The following is a 16,262-nucleotide window of genomic DNA, read 5'->3' on the forward strand; positions in this document are numbered from 1 at the left end:
ATTACTATTCTACTACTACTACTTCTATTACTACTATTACTATTACTACTACTACTACTACTACTACTATTACTACTACTACTATTACTACTACTATTACTACTACTATTGCTTCTACTACTGCTACTACTACTACTACTACTATTACTACTACTACTACTACTACTACTACTATTATTATTATTATTATTATTATTATTATTATTATTATTACTATTATTATTATTATTATTATTATTACTATTATTACTATAATTATTAGTATTATTATTACTATTACTATTATTATTATTATTATTATTATTTTTAATTTTATTATTATTATTATAATTTTTTTAATCCTACAAATTGTACATATAATATACTCGCATAAACGCGCTCCTGTTAAGATAATTCATACACATATGTGTACATACAGCCAATCTAATTTTGTAGGTAATTTTTTTTTCTCTTGGGGAACTTACCAAATGTAGCGCATATATTTTTTCTTTTCTTTTCTTTTTCTTGTAACAAACAGATCAATGGTGTGTCACTATGTCGATTAAATGGATAAGAAGAAAGAAAAGATCCCAACCTTCTAAGCTATACAGGCTTTACATGTCTTATGTAGATCGGATGATCTTTTGTCACATAAGTTTTTCAATAGTTATTAACTGCTCTAGTTAGAGAAGAAAAAAATTATTAAATAATTTTGTTAGATAATTATTGATAAATATTTTATAAATGATTGGCAAAATATTTAATGTCCATTTTAAGGAAGAAAAAAAAATTTGTTTTCTGTAGTGGCAATATGAATCAATTATTTCTTTTTTTCGCCATTCAGAAAACAAAAAATAAGTTTTTTGATCTTATTGATTTAATCTTATTGATTCATACATTATCGTAGAACGTAGAATTAACAGAGAAAAAAAGATTAATGGATCAAATTTTTCGAATCACGAAGGAGATTAAAGAAAAAGAAGAAATAAGAAAGTCAGGTTCTTCAGCAATAGTTTTCATGCAAAAAAAAAAAAAGAGGAAAAAAAAAAAAGAAAGCTACATAAAAAAAAAAAAAAAAAGTCAGGTTCTTCAGCAATAGTTTTCATGCAAAAAAAAAAAAAGAGGAAAAAAAAAAAAGAAAGCTACATAAAAAAAAAAAGATACAAAACTGAATAAAAGAAGAAAGATAAGAATACTGCTTCTGTTTCCTGCGTATCTACCTCTAAATAGATGAAATGAAACGATTCATATTTTTTTATATACACATCTCATAAACAATAAACATACGCTAAGAAAACCAAAAAAAAGAGAAAGAAAGAGAAAAACCGATGAATAGGAGAAAAAGAAAAAACGAGGTAATCGCGATTTTTCGAATTTTCACAATATTAAAAAGTAACAATTAAATTAAAGATTAAGATTTATCTGATAAAAAGAAATAAGATAACATGTATTTAGAAGTCCCTAACAGAAAGAAAGAAAGAGAATCAGAATACTACTCGATTAAGCATGTGTTTTAAGAAAAAAAAGACTTGATACGTTGTTAAAAGAAATGTACGTTCCCGAGGTTTTCCGTAAAGGCCTTTCATATTAATCACAATTGAGCAACGCCACGTGGAAGAAAAGTGCGTTTATAATCGAAAAATTCGCGTAATTTTTGTTATTATTTGCAATACTTGCACAATTATTATCAATTAGTAAATTTTTATTATGCTAGTTAAATTATATTGTTTGAAAGTTTCATACATAATTATTCTAATAATAAAATTAAATTAATTAAAAGTTAACTTTTTTTTATATTATTGTTAGAATTCATTTCTTTTTGAAAGATAATCGATAAACAATTAAATTAATAAAAATTCTATTTGTTCTTTATATTAATTAGATGTTAACATAATGGGAAAAAGTTACGTAGTGTTTCGTATAATGAAAGATAATGACCAAATATTATCAAACGTAATCGAAATGGGCAAAAAAAGCGTATGACAGCGCGATCATGTATCTCTTTGACCTTATCCTTCCATTTCTTATCGCGTGCCTTTACTGTACCAACCGTATATCGGGAAAAAAAATAATAAGAGTTCTCATGCAAAAAAAGTCGGAAAGAAGAAATATGTTATAAAGGAAAATCGAATTGACACGAATCATATTTGTAATTTCAGAAAAAAAAAAAAAAAAAAAAGAAAGAGAAGAAAAACATAATGAAGAACTATCAAACGTTTCAGGTATTTCGAAAAAGTTTCTTACTTATCATCGCGTGCATAATCATGAAGAAATATGTGTTTTTAAGCACAAAAGCAGGATCACATGTAACATATGGCTAGTAAATTGAAATTTTTCATCATTGTCCATCCGCATGTAAATTATTCATACGATAAGAGACAAAATTAATAGAATTTCATTTTTGAAACAGAAAATTTTGTTATCATGTGTTCTTTTACTTGAAATATTATTTTTGTTGAATGTTTAAATGTTACAATTAGAATATATAATACTTTGATAGGATATATAGAATATATATAAAATATATAATATATATGTATATTATATATTATATATATGTAATATATATGTAATATATAGAATATTATCAATATTCTTATTTATTCAATCAATATTTAAATACTTAAAATTTCATTGACTTATAGTTCGTTTTCAACAGATAGACACGATGAACGAATCAATTTACTCTTAAACAAAACTCGTCCGTGCAACCGCATATACGTAAAACATGTACTTTTTAATAGCTTTGTACAGGTTTAAGGCTGCGTTCACAAGTGTTACCGGATGAAAGTGACGTCGGAAACGAGTTAATAGCTTATTCGAAATCAATTAGCCGCTCAAGGTCGTCTCAAGATCTTATTTCCCCATTATTGATTTTATTGTTTTATTTTATTTGCCGAACTTCTTATTTATTTTAAAACCAGAGAACAAAAATTAATAATTAACGAAGAAAGATAAAGAAAGAATAATCTATAGAAAAAATAAATAAAATGTTTTATATATTAAATCGTATATATTTATGAAAAAAAAAAGGGAAAAAATGGCTTTGAGCGGAAATAGATATCGAACAAAGATAAAATACAAATCACAATACAAATCAAAAGATTTTTCTTACTAGTTGAAAATCATTTAAACTGTGTTTCGTTTTCGTGGACCGCAAATTTTTTTTCCATTCATGTTGTTTGTATCGATGTATAAATCCGTCGTTTAAATCCGGCTCATTATAAAACACAATATCAAACAAAAAACTCGTGTGTGAGTGTATATTCGTATGCCTGTGTATGTATACAAAAGAAAAAAGAAAGAAGGGAGAAAAGTATGGAAGAGAGAGCGTTGATTTTTTTCCTAGATGCGTTTATAAGAGAACACATATCACTTTTCTCCATCAGTTATATCAACGCGTCTTATACACTCCTCCCTCTTCGTTGCATTTTTAAATCCGGACAGAAGAGGAAAAGAGAAAGGCTCATTTTTTTACTAGCTTAAGTCTGTGAGAGTGAAAAATGAAAATAGAGTGTTTGTCAAAAGAGACAAGTATTTGATCGGTAAGCATTGATGCCGAAGAAATATTTTTATTTCAAAGAATTATAAAATTTTTTCTATCATATTTCTTTCGAATTCTTATCAATTCGACATTTAAATTATTTTTGTTTGTTAAGTTAAGTTATAAATCTTCTCTCTTCTATTTTAATATCTCTTTCGGAGAATCACGCAAGAAAGAATTATAAAAATACTTTTAGAATCAAGTAACTTTCAAGTAGAAATTTTTTTTTTTTCTTTCATCAATAATATTGATTTTCTTGGCTTTAGTAATCTTAGCCTATCCAATGCTTCGTCTCTTGATACGTGTAAAGTAAGATAGCAAAGGAATCCATAACGCGTACCTTGAGCACACTCTGAGATCTAGTGTATCAATTGCAGTAGAAACATTTATGATCGGTTCTTGCAACATTCTACATTATCTTAAAACTGAATAATTTAATTAATTATTGAAAATATGTTTTAAAAAATTTGATTTCTTTATTAATTATCAAGAAATAATTCTAAAAATAATAAATAATTATAAAAAGAAAAAAAAAACATGAATTTTTTATTATTTTGGACATGTTCAAGAACCAGTCACAAAACAGTACCAAAAATAATTGTTCCGACGTATGAGTTCATGTGAATTGCTTTTAAATATGAAACGATATAAACCCATATATATATATATATATATAATTTGTACATAAAGAGAAAACATGTATTCGTTTATGGACACTGTACACTGAACATCTATCTATTCGAATTTGTTTAAATTGAAGAAAAAGAATATGTACCTAAATATTACTTCAGTTCTCGATTAATTGCTTCGGGAATGAGGAAAGTGTTTGACTTTAAAACGCCTAATATTGGACTTGCGCACTTTAACTTGGCGATGGCGTTGGTGTTGTTGAGGCCAGCTGCGCGTTAATAACCGATTTATGTACATCGGAGATCGATTCATTAAATTCATTTTTTAATATTAGTACGCAATGGGGTAAAAAGTTTCGTCAAACAAAGATCGATTTCTTCCCTTTCGATTTTTGCATTGAAAGCAAATTGTCATTCGTTTTATGTTTGTCTCGTATCTCTTTTGAAAATCAATGAATTCAAAATTTTATAAATTTAGTAATATAATATAAATCTGATTGATTGAATTTCGAAGCAAATAAAAAATTTAGACTCAGATCAGATTACAATTACAGTAATGACTCAATGATAGACGCATTTTTGCATCTGTAGTAGAGAATTATCCGCACCATGTAATTTTTGACATCAGCAAACATTTAAATGTTTTCTATTCATTCACTATTTATTCTATCTCATTCAAATTTATTTCTCATTTTTACTAAAGAGTGAGGTCTCAATATCTACCTCCACTTTTAGTAGATGCAACGCGGTCACGACATGTGTTTATTATCAGAGCATTACTGTATATAATACTTTTCGCATGGTTGGCCTAACAGCATATGTTTCACAAATCAAAATATCATTAAAAAAACGTCGTGATTTAAACCGTAAACCATATCCAGTGACCTGACATCTTGTTTCGAGTTGATGAATTTGAAGAAACAGCAATAAATCAAACATCCGATAGAAAGAACAAAATATATTGATCTTTCGCGTGTATTTAAAATACATCGATACAATACGATCGAAATTTATTTGTTTTCAGTTAATCATTTATTTATTTCATTAATTAGTTTTTTCATAACAACATAGAGAAGCGAATTACTTCATAATACATAGTACAAGCATTCATTTATAATTTATAATTTCTTCTTAAAAAGAAAAAATATTTTTTCAAGGAATGGTTGAAACTTTCTTATCGAACTTTCTTTTCTCAAATCTGACAAAAATATGCACAAAATTCCAGTTCAAAGATTATTGTAGATTGATAAATTGCCATATCAGAAAAGATTTAGGAACGTGTTTAAATTCGTGTTAAAGAAATATAAAAAAAACTGATTAAATATTTACTAATACATATATAATTATATAATTATATTTTTTTAATTTATTATGATTTACATATTTTTTTCTTTGTATTATCGTATATAATGATTTGAAAAATCATACGAATAAAAATGTTCCATATATATTCCTTTTAACGACACGTGAAAATTATAAAATAATAAATCTCCTTTAAAATTAATAAAAATTTTTTTGCATTCTTATGCACAGTGTGCCAAAAGTATATATCATACTTTAAAATTTGTAAATTTCTTTCCTTTATCTTCGTATTTCTTCTTTGTTTCTTTTTTATTGGCATAGTCAAATAAATTTTTTTTTTATTAGTAAAATAATTAGCTTATATTTAATCGAGACGCTATTTTTGAATTTGTATAATAATTCTTTTTGTATATTTCATTAATAATATAATTAATTGTCATTGTTCTTATTGCATTATTTTTTTTTTTCGTTAATAAATAATAACAGAAGTGCATTATAGATATTTATATACGAATTTGATTTAATCTTTTTTAGTTAGATATTTAATTTGTTCATTAGTTTTATTATTATTAATTATTACTATTATTATTATCATTGTTACTATTAATTTATTAAATATTAAGTTCAATAACTAGATTGTAATATTATTAATATCAGAGAACATATTGTTAAATAAGCAAAATGCATCACAAATTTTTATGAATAAATAAAAATGAAATAAGTTTCGATGATTAAAAAACATAGTTTTTCTGCAAAAATAAATTATTGTATAGACATAACAATAGAAGATAACAATACCAAACATTATATGTTAATATGAACACTAATATTATTATTATTATTATTATTACTATTGTTATTGTCTATTATTATTCTTATTTTTCTTGTTCTTTTTTTTATTATCATTATTAATTGCAATTATTAATTATTATTATTAATTATTGATGATGATTATTATTATATATCATTATTATTATTATTTTCAAATTACATAAATTTTTCATATTATGCTCTGAATGAATTTTCATTTTTTGTTTACATATATTTATGTATTTATTCATTGTTTAATACATCTTTGTTTGTCATATATAATCTTCATGAATTAACTATGATCATAATTGATTCACTTTAACATTATATTTTCAACGCATTGATAAAATTTTTAAACAGTTTTTTTTTTTGTAAATTATACTTCAATACTCTGTCAATACTCTGAAACATATCCATATATCTGTTAAAATCATATATATTTATTTGTTTTTTTTATATATTATAGAAAAAATCGATATATATATATATATATCTAGTTATATAATATATATATATATATATATTATATAACTAAATATAAGTTTTCAAATTCATTTATATTTCGGTAAGAAAGTATCGGGACCAAATGTATTTGTATTGCGAAACTAAATTCATAAACATTCATTTTCAGTCGCATAATGTTTCATCAACTTCGATCGTACCTGTGATAATATATTATCAATTGCGATATTATTGATCGATCTGTAACGCTCCCGTGATTACCAGACTTCTTGATCATGTCGCACAATACAGCTTCAATATAGCCTCTAATTTGCAACGCTGTCATTTCAATCAACAGAATCCCTGGAGCGTTTTCAACACCCTCAATGTTCGTGCGATTCGTGAATAGTAGGGATGTATCGCAAGAGCAACGAGAGAAAAGTGCAACAAAAAGAAAAAGAGGCGAAGAGAAATCGCATGCAAAAGATGGGGGTAATCCACAGTCTGCTCGAAATCCGATAGAAATCGAACTGCTTTAAAGCCAGATACGTTCATATCTCGTGATCCTACATAGGTTAGGTTGGAATCTTCTACTTTAAATTGTTCGACAAAAATATTCCCGCAATGGTAGTTTCTCTTTAATAGAAAAGTTTCTGACTAAATTTATAGAAAATGGATTGTAAACTTTAAAACCTTCTTTCTCTATATGTATGTTTTCTATCTATGCATTATTTTTCTCTGTTTTCATTCTTCTTGTTTCTATCTGTTTCTATCTCATTTTTTTTATTGTATTTTTATTTTTTCCTTTCTCTACTTATTTATTTTTTCTCTACTTATTCTCTCTGTTTATATTTTATTTTATTTTTTATTTTTTTTTTATATTCTTTATTTCTTTTATTTTTTCTATCTTTTTGTCTGTTATATTCATTAATCTTATTTTTTTTCTCTAAATTCTCTGAATCTCATCTAAATTTTTATTTCTAGATTTCCTTAATTTTTTTCGTTTCTATGATTTCATCATTTCATTTTCAATTGTATTCTATCCTCACAAAATATCGTTCTTTTTACTTCTTTTTCATTTCTGTACATTTTCCCTTTTTTTCGTTTGCTCTGTCCCTACTACCCAACCTCTTTAAGCCGACATATTTCCTTTAAGCCACGTATCCTTTCTATTCCCTCTCTCCTCTAGTTCCTCTCACTAGTTCCGGGACTTCCTCTTGATCGCAACTTGATCGCAACTGATATAACTGAACAGAATTAATACAGGAATGGGCAACGAAAGCGAACAGTTGTAGTAAGATCGAAATCATTTCATGCGTTTGAGAATTGTGCTTTTAGAGTAATAAATTCATAGAAGAATCTCAAAATTACACGTTGCAGCATTTAAAAGCATTCTCTGCTCTTTTTAAAGGTTATGAAAGATACGCATATACAATTAGTGTGGTATTGAAAAACAACGATGATAAAGATTTTACAACAGGAATTTAAATTCTATTTAATAAATTGAAAAATAACGCGTCCAAATATGTGAATATATAATTTAATGTATGAATTTATTTCTGATGACTTAGCGAAGTATATATAATGTGTGTTCTCAAGCATTCTCAAGCATAAATTCTATTGGTAAATATTTCATTGAAAATATGCATAATATGTATGACATTGTTTTAAATAACGATGTAATGCCTTGATATTTTTTTTATTTTCTTTAACATTATTGCAAAAAATACAAAAAATACAAAATATTTATTTGTGATGTAACATTTCAAAATGGTATACTTAATTCGTGATACATTATAGAATGTTATATCCACTTAATATTCAGTCTTGCTAAACGCATATAGAGCATTTACATTTTTTTAAATAAATTTTATCTCTTTTAATCTTCGTAAACATAATATTAGTATATTTAATTATTATACGATTTATATCAATTATAAATTGTAATTGATTTATATATAAATTAATTGGATTAATGATGTATATTGAATTCTTAAAATAATTTTTTCTATGAATTATCAAATTTTTGATGTTTATTTTTAATTACACTATTTTATGAATTTAAAAAAAAAAAATCAAGAAAGTATGGTCAGTTATAAATCTATTAAAAATATAGAACGTAATAAAGATGTATATAAAATATCGAATTTTTATTCGATTAAAAAAAAAGAAGAAAATTAAACTATGCAATATTTGTTAAAAAATATAGTCATTTTCAGATTATATTGCAAAAATGAAAAAAATAAATATTATTTTTCATTTTAATAATTAAAATCAAATTATTAATATAATATAATATTAATATATCGATCAATATAAAATTATAATATTGTTTGATATTTTGTAAAATATATTAATAGTAAACGACAAAAGCAATCATTGTTAAATTATATTTGTTTTTTTAAATCATTGTTCTCCAAATTAAAATAAATAAAATATATACACATAAATTCATGTACTACGATACAATGTACAAAAAGCAATATTCATTACATATATACATATATAATTGTTATATATACAGTCACAAAATACACGTACAAACACAAAAGCATTTATTGTATACATGAGATACATAAAAATTAACATATACTTACTTTTGATTAAATCGAAAATTTAATGGTAATTTATATATTCGATTGTAAATTTCGGTAGTGTTTGCTTTGTAAAATTATAAGTATTGTGCATAATGTATATATAGGATAAAGAAATGATGAAAAAGAGAAAATGAATGTGAGAGAACAAATAAGTTTAAAAACAAAATATTTGTCCAAAGAAATAATGTGTCTTATATATATGGCAAATAGTAAAAAATCGATACTTCTCAAAAAAAGAACTCTATAAAATAATAGATGTGTTCCTCTTATTAGATTAAAAGTAATGTAATAGTTTCATAATTATCTGACGAAAAAAAAAGAAATACAAAGAAAATATTAAAGAATTATGAGGTCTGCTTTGTCTTCTTATCTATCAAATACTTACTAATCAAATACTTTATATTATGTAGTACAGGTTGTCATTAAACGTGTGAATCTACTTCATACAGTCTTTTTTTATTATTATTACTATAAAATTATTATGTAATATAATTTGAATTTTTTATTTTATACTATATATAATAATATAAAATAAAAAATATTTTGATATTTTATTGCAAATAAATTATATACATATATATATATAAATAATATAAGTTATGTTGAATATTTTATTTTATTTTATATTATTCAATTAATATTTTCATATTATATTTTCATTTTATTTGTTTATCATAAATAAAAGATTCATATAAGGTAAGTAAATGAAGTTGAAGTTTTTTTTATATTAGATAATAATTTACAAGAAATTTAAGATTTATTCAGAATAAATTGAAATATTTTGATAATATTTTATATAATATTATATAATTTTTTATCTTTATACAGGTTTACAATTTTTATATTATATATAATATATAATATACATTAATTAATATTTTAGTATACATTTTTTTACATAAATTAAATATATATATGTAAAAAAACTAATATAATATCAACAAATTTTTCAAAATATTTTTATTATTATGTATTAAAAATTTGAAATAAGATGTGGAATGTTTTTTTTAAAATCATATTTCATTTATATTTCGTTATATAATATCAACAAGTTTTTCAAAATATTTTTATTATTATGTATTAAAAATTTGAAATAGAATGTGGAATGTTTTTTTTTAAATCATATTTCATTTATATTTTGTTATCTTGTTTAAAGAATAATTAAATAAATAAAATGACAAATTATTTATACAATATTATAACATGATTTTAATATTTATAAAAAATATTTTATAATCTACATATAATTGATATGATTTAATGAAATAAAAAATGTAATATATCATTGTTTTAAGTAATGTTTGTGACTAGAAATGTAGTAATGAAATTATTTTTTTAAAATTAAAATATAATATTACAGACCTTTTTTTTACAATACATGCACACACGTACGCACGCATGCACGCGCGCACACATACATATATATAAATTAAAGACATCGTAGTACAGAAAAATAATTGCAAATAGATTACAATACATTACAATAACTATGTTGTTATATCTATTTTTAAATTAAAAGAATGTATTTTTTAAATTACTTTGAAAGAATAAGTTTACTCGAAGTAATAATTATATATTAGTATATATGTACTACAAGTTTCTTAATTGATAATTTTTTCACGTTTTTTGATACATACTTGTTATCTTGTTATGTTTACAATACAAGTACAGATAATATATTATGCTAACTGCTGATAATATGTTATGCTATACTTTTATTTTGTATTTTGTCTTTGTTGATTTTGCATCGTTAACCTTGCTATTTCTTCACCAAGAGTATCAATATTATCCTATAAATATAAATATAAATTGATTATTAAGGAATAAATATGTGAATAATATTATTTATAAATAATAATTAAATTATTTAATAATGTTAATGTAATAATAAGTTTATTTATTTTCTCATTTAATATATTTTTTTTCTACCTTTAGTGTAATGTTTTTGAATAATGCATCTTCAAGTACTGCTTGAAGTTTTTGATTTATTTCTAATGATAATTCAAGTGTCATATTGTCATCTGAAACTCGTTGATTATAGACAGAAGCCATTATTCCTCCGTGTCTTGCTAATTCAGCCTATAATTAAAATCAAATGAATGAAAATATATGCATATATTTATATTTACATCTTTAAGTTATTACAAATGTTATAATGATAATTTAAATTTTTGTTGTTAAACTTACTGCATTCCTTTTACTTTTGATATGCTTTTATAAAAATTAAAATACATTTCATTAATGATATAAAATATGTTCAAAATCTAAAATTTTTATTTTTTTTATAAAATTGTATATATATAATTTAATATTAATAATTTAGAAAATTTACCTTGTATTTATCTCTCTCATTGTTACCCATGGCACCAATATTTTCATGCAAAATATAATTTTGTATGATTCTCTTTTTTTTTTGCAACTCTTCTACCAAGATTCGAGTATGTTCTTCAAAGAAATCTAGTTTCTCAGCTTTCCTTGCATTACTTTCTTGTAATTTTATAATACGATCTATTAACAATTGTCTACTAGGTTCTGTAAGTTGAATATTTTGATCACCATTCACATTATTATCGGATAAGGCACCATTTAAAGTATCTGCTAAAATAATACATTGATAAAATAGCACAAAAATGTATATAACTAAAACAATAATAGAAAATTCTATATGTAAAAACCTGTATTCAATGAAACATTAGATCCAGTTCTGGATACAATATCCAATGAATTATAAGGTAATGTTTCAAATGCTTCTAATTTCTTTCGACACTGTTGTAACTCGCGTGTCATTTCCTTCATACTTAATTGTTGTTTTCTCTTTAATACTGCATTTTCTCCTTGACTATCTTCTAATTGCTCAGCAAGATTTTGTGCTGTTTGTGTTTGTTCAGCAAGATGCCTTGTTAAAATTTCACATTCTTCAATTCTTGTTTTTCGTTCTTGAGCGCAACTTTCTTCTAATGTTTTTACTTTATTATTTAATTGATTTATATGTTCACGTAATGGTCCATGCTCTTGTTCTAACTGTTTTATTTTGGCTTCAATAACTGTGAATTCTGATTGCAGTCTTACATTTTTATCAGTCAATTTTTGTGTAAAATCCAACATTTCTGCTTCTTTCTGACGACATGCAAACATATCAGATTGTAATTCTTCGTTAGCCAAACGTAAATGTTGAATTTCCATCTCAGTTGATGCTAAGTACTGATTTTTACTATGTTGAAAAAAAAAAAAGAAAATACTATAAAGAAGAAAACAAAAATCACGATTTTACAATTGAGATACTTACTGTTGAAGTTGAGTTTTCAACATTTCTAATTCAGATACTTTATTATGCAATTCTATAATTTCTTTCTGACGTTGATCTACTATAATTTTTAAATTATTCAAATTACTTTCGTAAGTTAAACGATCTTTTTCAGCATCTTGTATCTTTAAAGTGAGTGTATTGTTTTCTTCAATTAAAATTTGTTGTCTATGCTTTAATGTATCTACTTCTTTTTGTAATTGAATTCTCAACATCTCTTTATCTTCTGTGACATGTCTTTCTAAAATTAAACGAGCCTGTTGCTCTTTTAATTGTTGGTCTAATGTAACTGCTTTGTTTTCTTCTGATTGCTGAAATTTTCTCATTGTTTCTTGCGTTTCTTTACGCACTTGTTCACATTCTTCCTTCATTTCATTAATCCTAATCTAGAAAAATAAATAAAAATTGATATAAAATTATTTGCCAAAATTATAAATAAAATAATAAAATATGTAATATTATTACCATGGCTTTATCTAATTTTTGTTGCGTTTCTTTTTGCAAATCCATTTCCGTTTTTAGTTTATTCTGAGTCCATTGTAATTTTATATCTCTCATTTTTACATCTTCCTTTAATTTTTCAACTTCTTTCTGAAGATCGGTCATTTCGCGATGTTTATTGCTTAAAATATTACATATTCTAGTTCGTTCTCCTTGCATTTCTCTCAATTTATTCTGAAGTGTTTCTTGTTGTGTTGTCATTTCTTTTACTTTACGTTCTGCATATTCCTTTGCTCTAAAAATAATAAAATAGAAAGAATAATAAAATAATTACAAAATATTATATTAATTAAAAATTAACCAAGTTTATTTTATCTAAATTTAATTTACCTTTGCGTATCAATAAGTTGTTTTTCACTAACAGCATATTTCATTACCATACTTTCCCTTTCTTTATTCGCAGTATTATAATCTTTTTTATATATTTCTTGTGCTTCTAAAGATGTATGTAATTCAAATGTAAGTCTATTTATCGTTTTTTCTAATGTTTCTATTTGCATAGAAAAGATTTCTCCTTTGTTTTCTTTTTCCAAAATTCGTTTTTTTTCTTCTAAATTTTCTGTTTTTTCTTGTAACTTTAAATATTTAGATTTTAAATCTGCATAGTCTTTTAATAAAGTAAGATAAACTGGATGTTGCAATAAACTTTGTTTTGATTTTTCAAAATCGACAATTTCTTTTTCTTTTTGATTGAAATTATTAATAATAATATTTTCCTGAAAATTATTTTCTTCAGAATTTAATACCATAGAATTAATATTATAATTTCCATTTGTTTCTGTACTGAATGATACATTATCATTTGTTTTATCAATATCATTATTAATAATATAAGATTTAGATTGCTCTAATTTTTTTAACTCCAAATCCTTTGAAAAATCATTATTATGATCATTTGTTGATAAATATTTATTATTTTTTTCAATATTTTCACATATAATTTCATTTGAATTTGTTATTACAATTTTATTTTCATTATTTTCATTTTTTACACATTCATTATCTGCATTTTGTATATCTATTTCACATTTTTCTGCATAAGAAATATTTTTTTCTTTTACAAATGAATCTGATATATTGTTAAATACTGGTTCTGTTAAAGAAGATTCCATATTAGAAGATTCTTCTATATATTTCTTTTCATTATAAATATTATCTACAGATTTCATTACTGAATTATATTTTAATGTTAAATGCTGTGGTAATAATGCTTTTTCCATGATATTTGTTGACTTTTCTGTAATGAAGTTTAAAAAATTACGGCTTTTGTTTAGAAACTGAGCATTTGATTGCATTATGTTAATTGGATTTGTTGGCAGTGAAATTTTCACCAATCTACTATCATCAACCAAAGTTGGTCTAGATATTATATTATTTTGTAATTTACTATTCCTAATAGTTTCATTTAGTTTTTGTTCTTTATTAAAATCTTTTTCACAATTCATTAAGTTAGTTAATGTTTGAGTTTGATCATTATTTGCTATTAATTTTTCATCAACATTAGAATGACATACTAGGCCATCTATTGCTTTAATATTATTTTTAATTTCACATTTTTCATATGTATTATCAGTTTCTTTTAAACATTTTGTTTCATGAGAATCCATATGTAATTTAGTACTAAAAATTGTTTCTTCTTCATCATTGCACATAATATTTAATTTTTTATATTTATTTGGTCTTATTGTTTTCACATTATAATTAGAAATTATATCTGAAGATGTGCATAATAATGCATCAAATAATGTTGATGAAGATGATCTAATGTCATTACAAGAAGATGATTTTTGGAGACATTTTTTTTGAGGAAGAATTATATCAATAGATTCTTGATTTTTTAAATATTCATGTGAGAAATTATTTAAAGAAATAGTACTTCTTATAGTTGTATCAATATTGTTTTCCTCCATTAATTGATGATATTTTTTTTCATTACTATTCTTTATTGATATTGAATTTTCTTTAATTTGAGAAATACTATTTTGTTCAAACTTCTCCTGAGATTGTATTGTTTTTTTATGTATCTTTATTTCTTCTTGAATCAAAGATTTATTAATGACTAAAAATATTAAGTAAAAAAAACAAAATTAGAAATTTTATCATATATCTAGCCATTAGATGCTATTTAATTCGTTAAACAGCTGTTTAAAATATATTTATTAAATAATTCAAAAAATAATTTATAATAGATTTTTTAATCGAAACTCGTACCTTCTGTAAATTGAACGTTTGATTTTATATTGGAATCAGTTTGATCGAAATTATCCGGAAAAATATTTTCTTTAAAAGACAATTCCAATTTTTTTTCGTCCATTTCAGCAATTGCAAATTCCATTTCTTTTGGATCAACTGACCCTATTTCACAGTGTTACATTTTCCGATAAAAATTATAAATATTATTAAACTTTAACAATCCGAAATAAATTTGCAACTACAATATTAAATGATATATGCGAAAAGGAATTCAAATCAAAATAAATAACCTAAAATCCATAAGAATCTATTTGTCATACTTTGTACTGTTTCTAACCATACTACATGATTAGTCTAGTAATCCACTGTGTATCATTGGACCTAAAAGCATTGATCAATATTTTATTTTGCATGAATGCATAATATAAAATATTTATATGTGATTTAGAATTGTATACGTGTTTATATATTCCAAATATAATTATTTCAACATGTCAAATGTGCCGATTTCTAAAATAAATAAATTATCGCAATTATTTCAACCGGTTACTGCTACGATTGCTACTGCTAAACAAACAAAAATACGTTCAAGAAGTTACGAAGTATGCTAATATAATTTTTTTTATTTTTGTTATCATTTGTTGTATTCAATTGTGTAATTGTATACATTTAATTGTAGAATTTACTTAAATATGGTTTGATTAAACAAGTTACAACTGGTATGTATGCAATTTTACCTTTAGGTTTACGTATCTTTAATAAACTAACAGCACTTGTTGATAATGAAATGCAAAAAATTGGAGCTCAAAAATTATTACTACCAGCTTTGGTACCTACGCATTTATGGAAGAAAACAGATAGATTTAATAATGTAACTGAATTATTTAAAATACAAGATCGAGCTCATAGACAATATATACTAAGTCCAGTAAGTTTTTAAAAATTATTAAAAAAAAAAAAAA

The 16,262-nt window shown here is 23.6% G+C and overlaps 2 protein-coding genes across 5 annotated transcripts in view; one reads left to right on the plus strand and one right to left on the minus strand.

The window, feature by feature from the left end:
• Positions 1–10,746: 10,746 nt before the first annotated feature.
• On the minus strand, positions 10,747–15,840 carry LOC102679401 (coiled-coil domain-containing protein 186). 3 transcript variants are annotated; one of them, XM_031515071.1, is made up of 9 exons: positions 15,319–15,840; positions 13,438–15,166; positions 13,072–13,342; positions 12,589–12,992; positions 11,978–12,513; positions 11,635–11,897; positions 11,490–11,513; positions 11,232–11,381; positions 10,747–11,092 (listed from the first exon to the last, which is right to left on the minus strand). In XM_031515071.1, the coding sequence occupies exons 1-9, from the start codon at positions 15,440–15,442 to the stop codon at positions 11,018–11,020; spliced, it is 3,576 nt and encodes a 1,191-aa protein (XP_031370931.1). In that variant the 5' UTR covers positions 15,443–15,840; the 3' UTR covers positions 10,747–11,017. The 3 variants fall into 3 exon arrangements, with proteins under 3 accessions (XP_031370931.1, XP_006609410.1, XP_031370932.1); XM_006609347.2 differs by having other exon boundaries at positions 10,750–11,092; positions 11,635–11,900; XM_031515072.1 differs by lacking the exon at positions 11,490–11,513 and having other exon boundaries at positions 10,752–11,092; positions 11,635–11,900.
• LOC102674063 (probable proline--tRNA ligase, mitochondrial) overlaps positions 15,644–16,262 on the plus strand; it is a 2,332-nt gene continuing 1,713 nt past the window's right edge. The window contains exons 1-2 of one of the 2 annotated variants that reach the window (XM_006609227.2): positions 15,644–15,902; positions 15,980–16,228. In XM_006609227.2, coding sequence (XP_006609290.1) covers positions 15,792–15,902; positions 15,980–16,228 — 360 coding nt within the window. In that variant the 5' untranslated portion in view covers positions 15,644–15,791. Of the gene's footprint in view, positions 15,913–15,979; positions 16,229–16,262 lie in introns of both variants that reach the window. The other variant, XM_006609228.2, reaches the window with a different exon arrangement.

This window comes from Apis dorsata, unplaced genomic scaffold (genome assembly GCF_000469605.1).
Source record: "Apis dorsata unplaced genomic scaffold, Apis dorsata 1.3 scaffold_52, whole genome shotgun sequence".
NCBI classification, from domain to species: domain Eukaryota; kingdom Metazoa; phylum Arthropoda; class Insecta; order Hymenoptera; family Apidae; genus Apis; species Apis dorsata.

Excerpts from the sequence above, each read along its gene's own strand:
- LOC102679401 (XM_006609347.2), bottom strand. The coding sequence starts at position 15,442 with ATGGAATTTGCAATTGCTGAAATGGACGAAAAAAAATTGGAATTGTCT. Across the intron at positions 15,167-15,318 it reads AAACGTTCAATTTACAGAAG|TCATTAATAAATCTTTGATT; the intron begins GTACGAGTTTCG and ends TAATATTTTTAG. Across the intron at positions 13,343-13,437 it reads CAACTTATTGATACGCAAAG|AGCAAAGGAATATGCAGAAC; the intron begins GTAAATTAAATT and ends TATTATTTTTAG.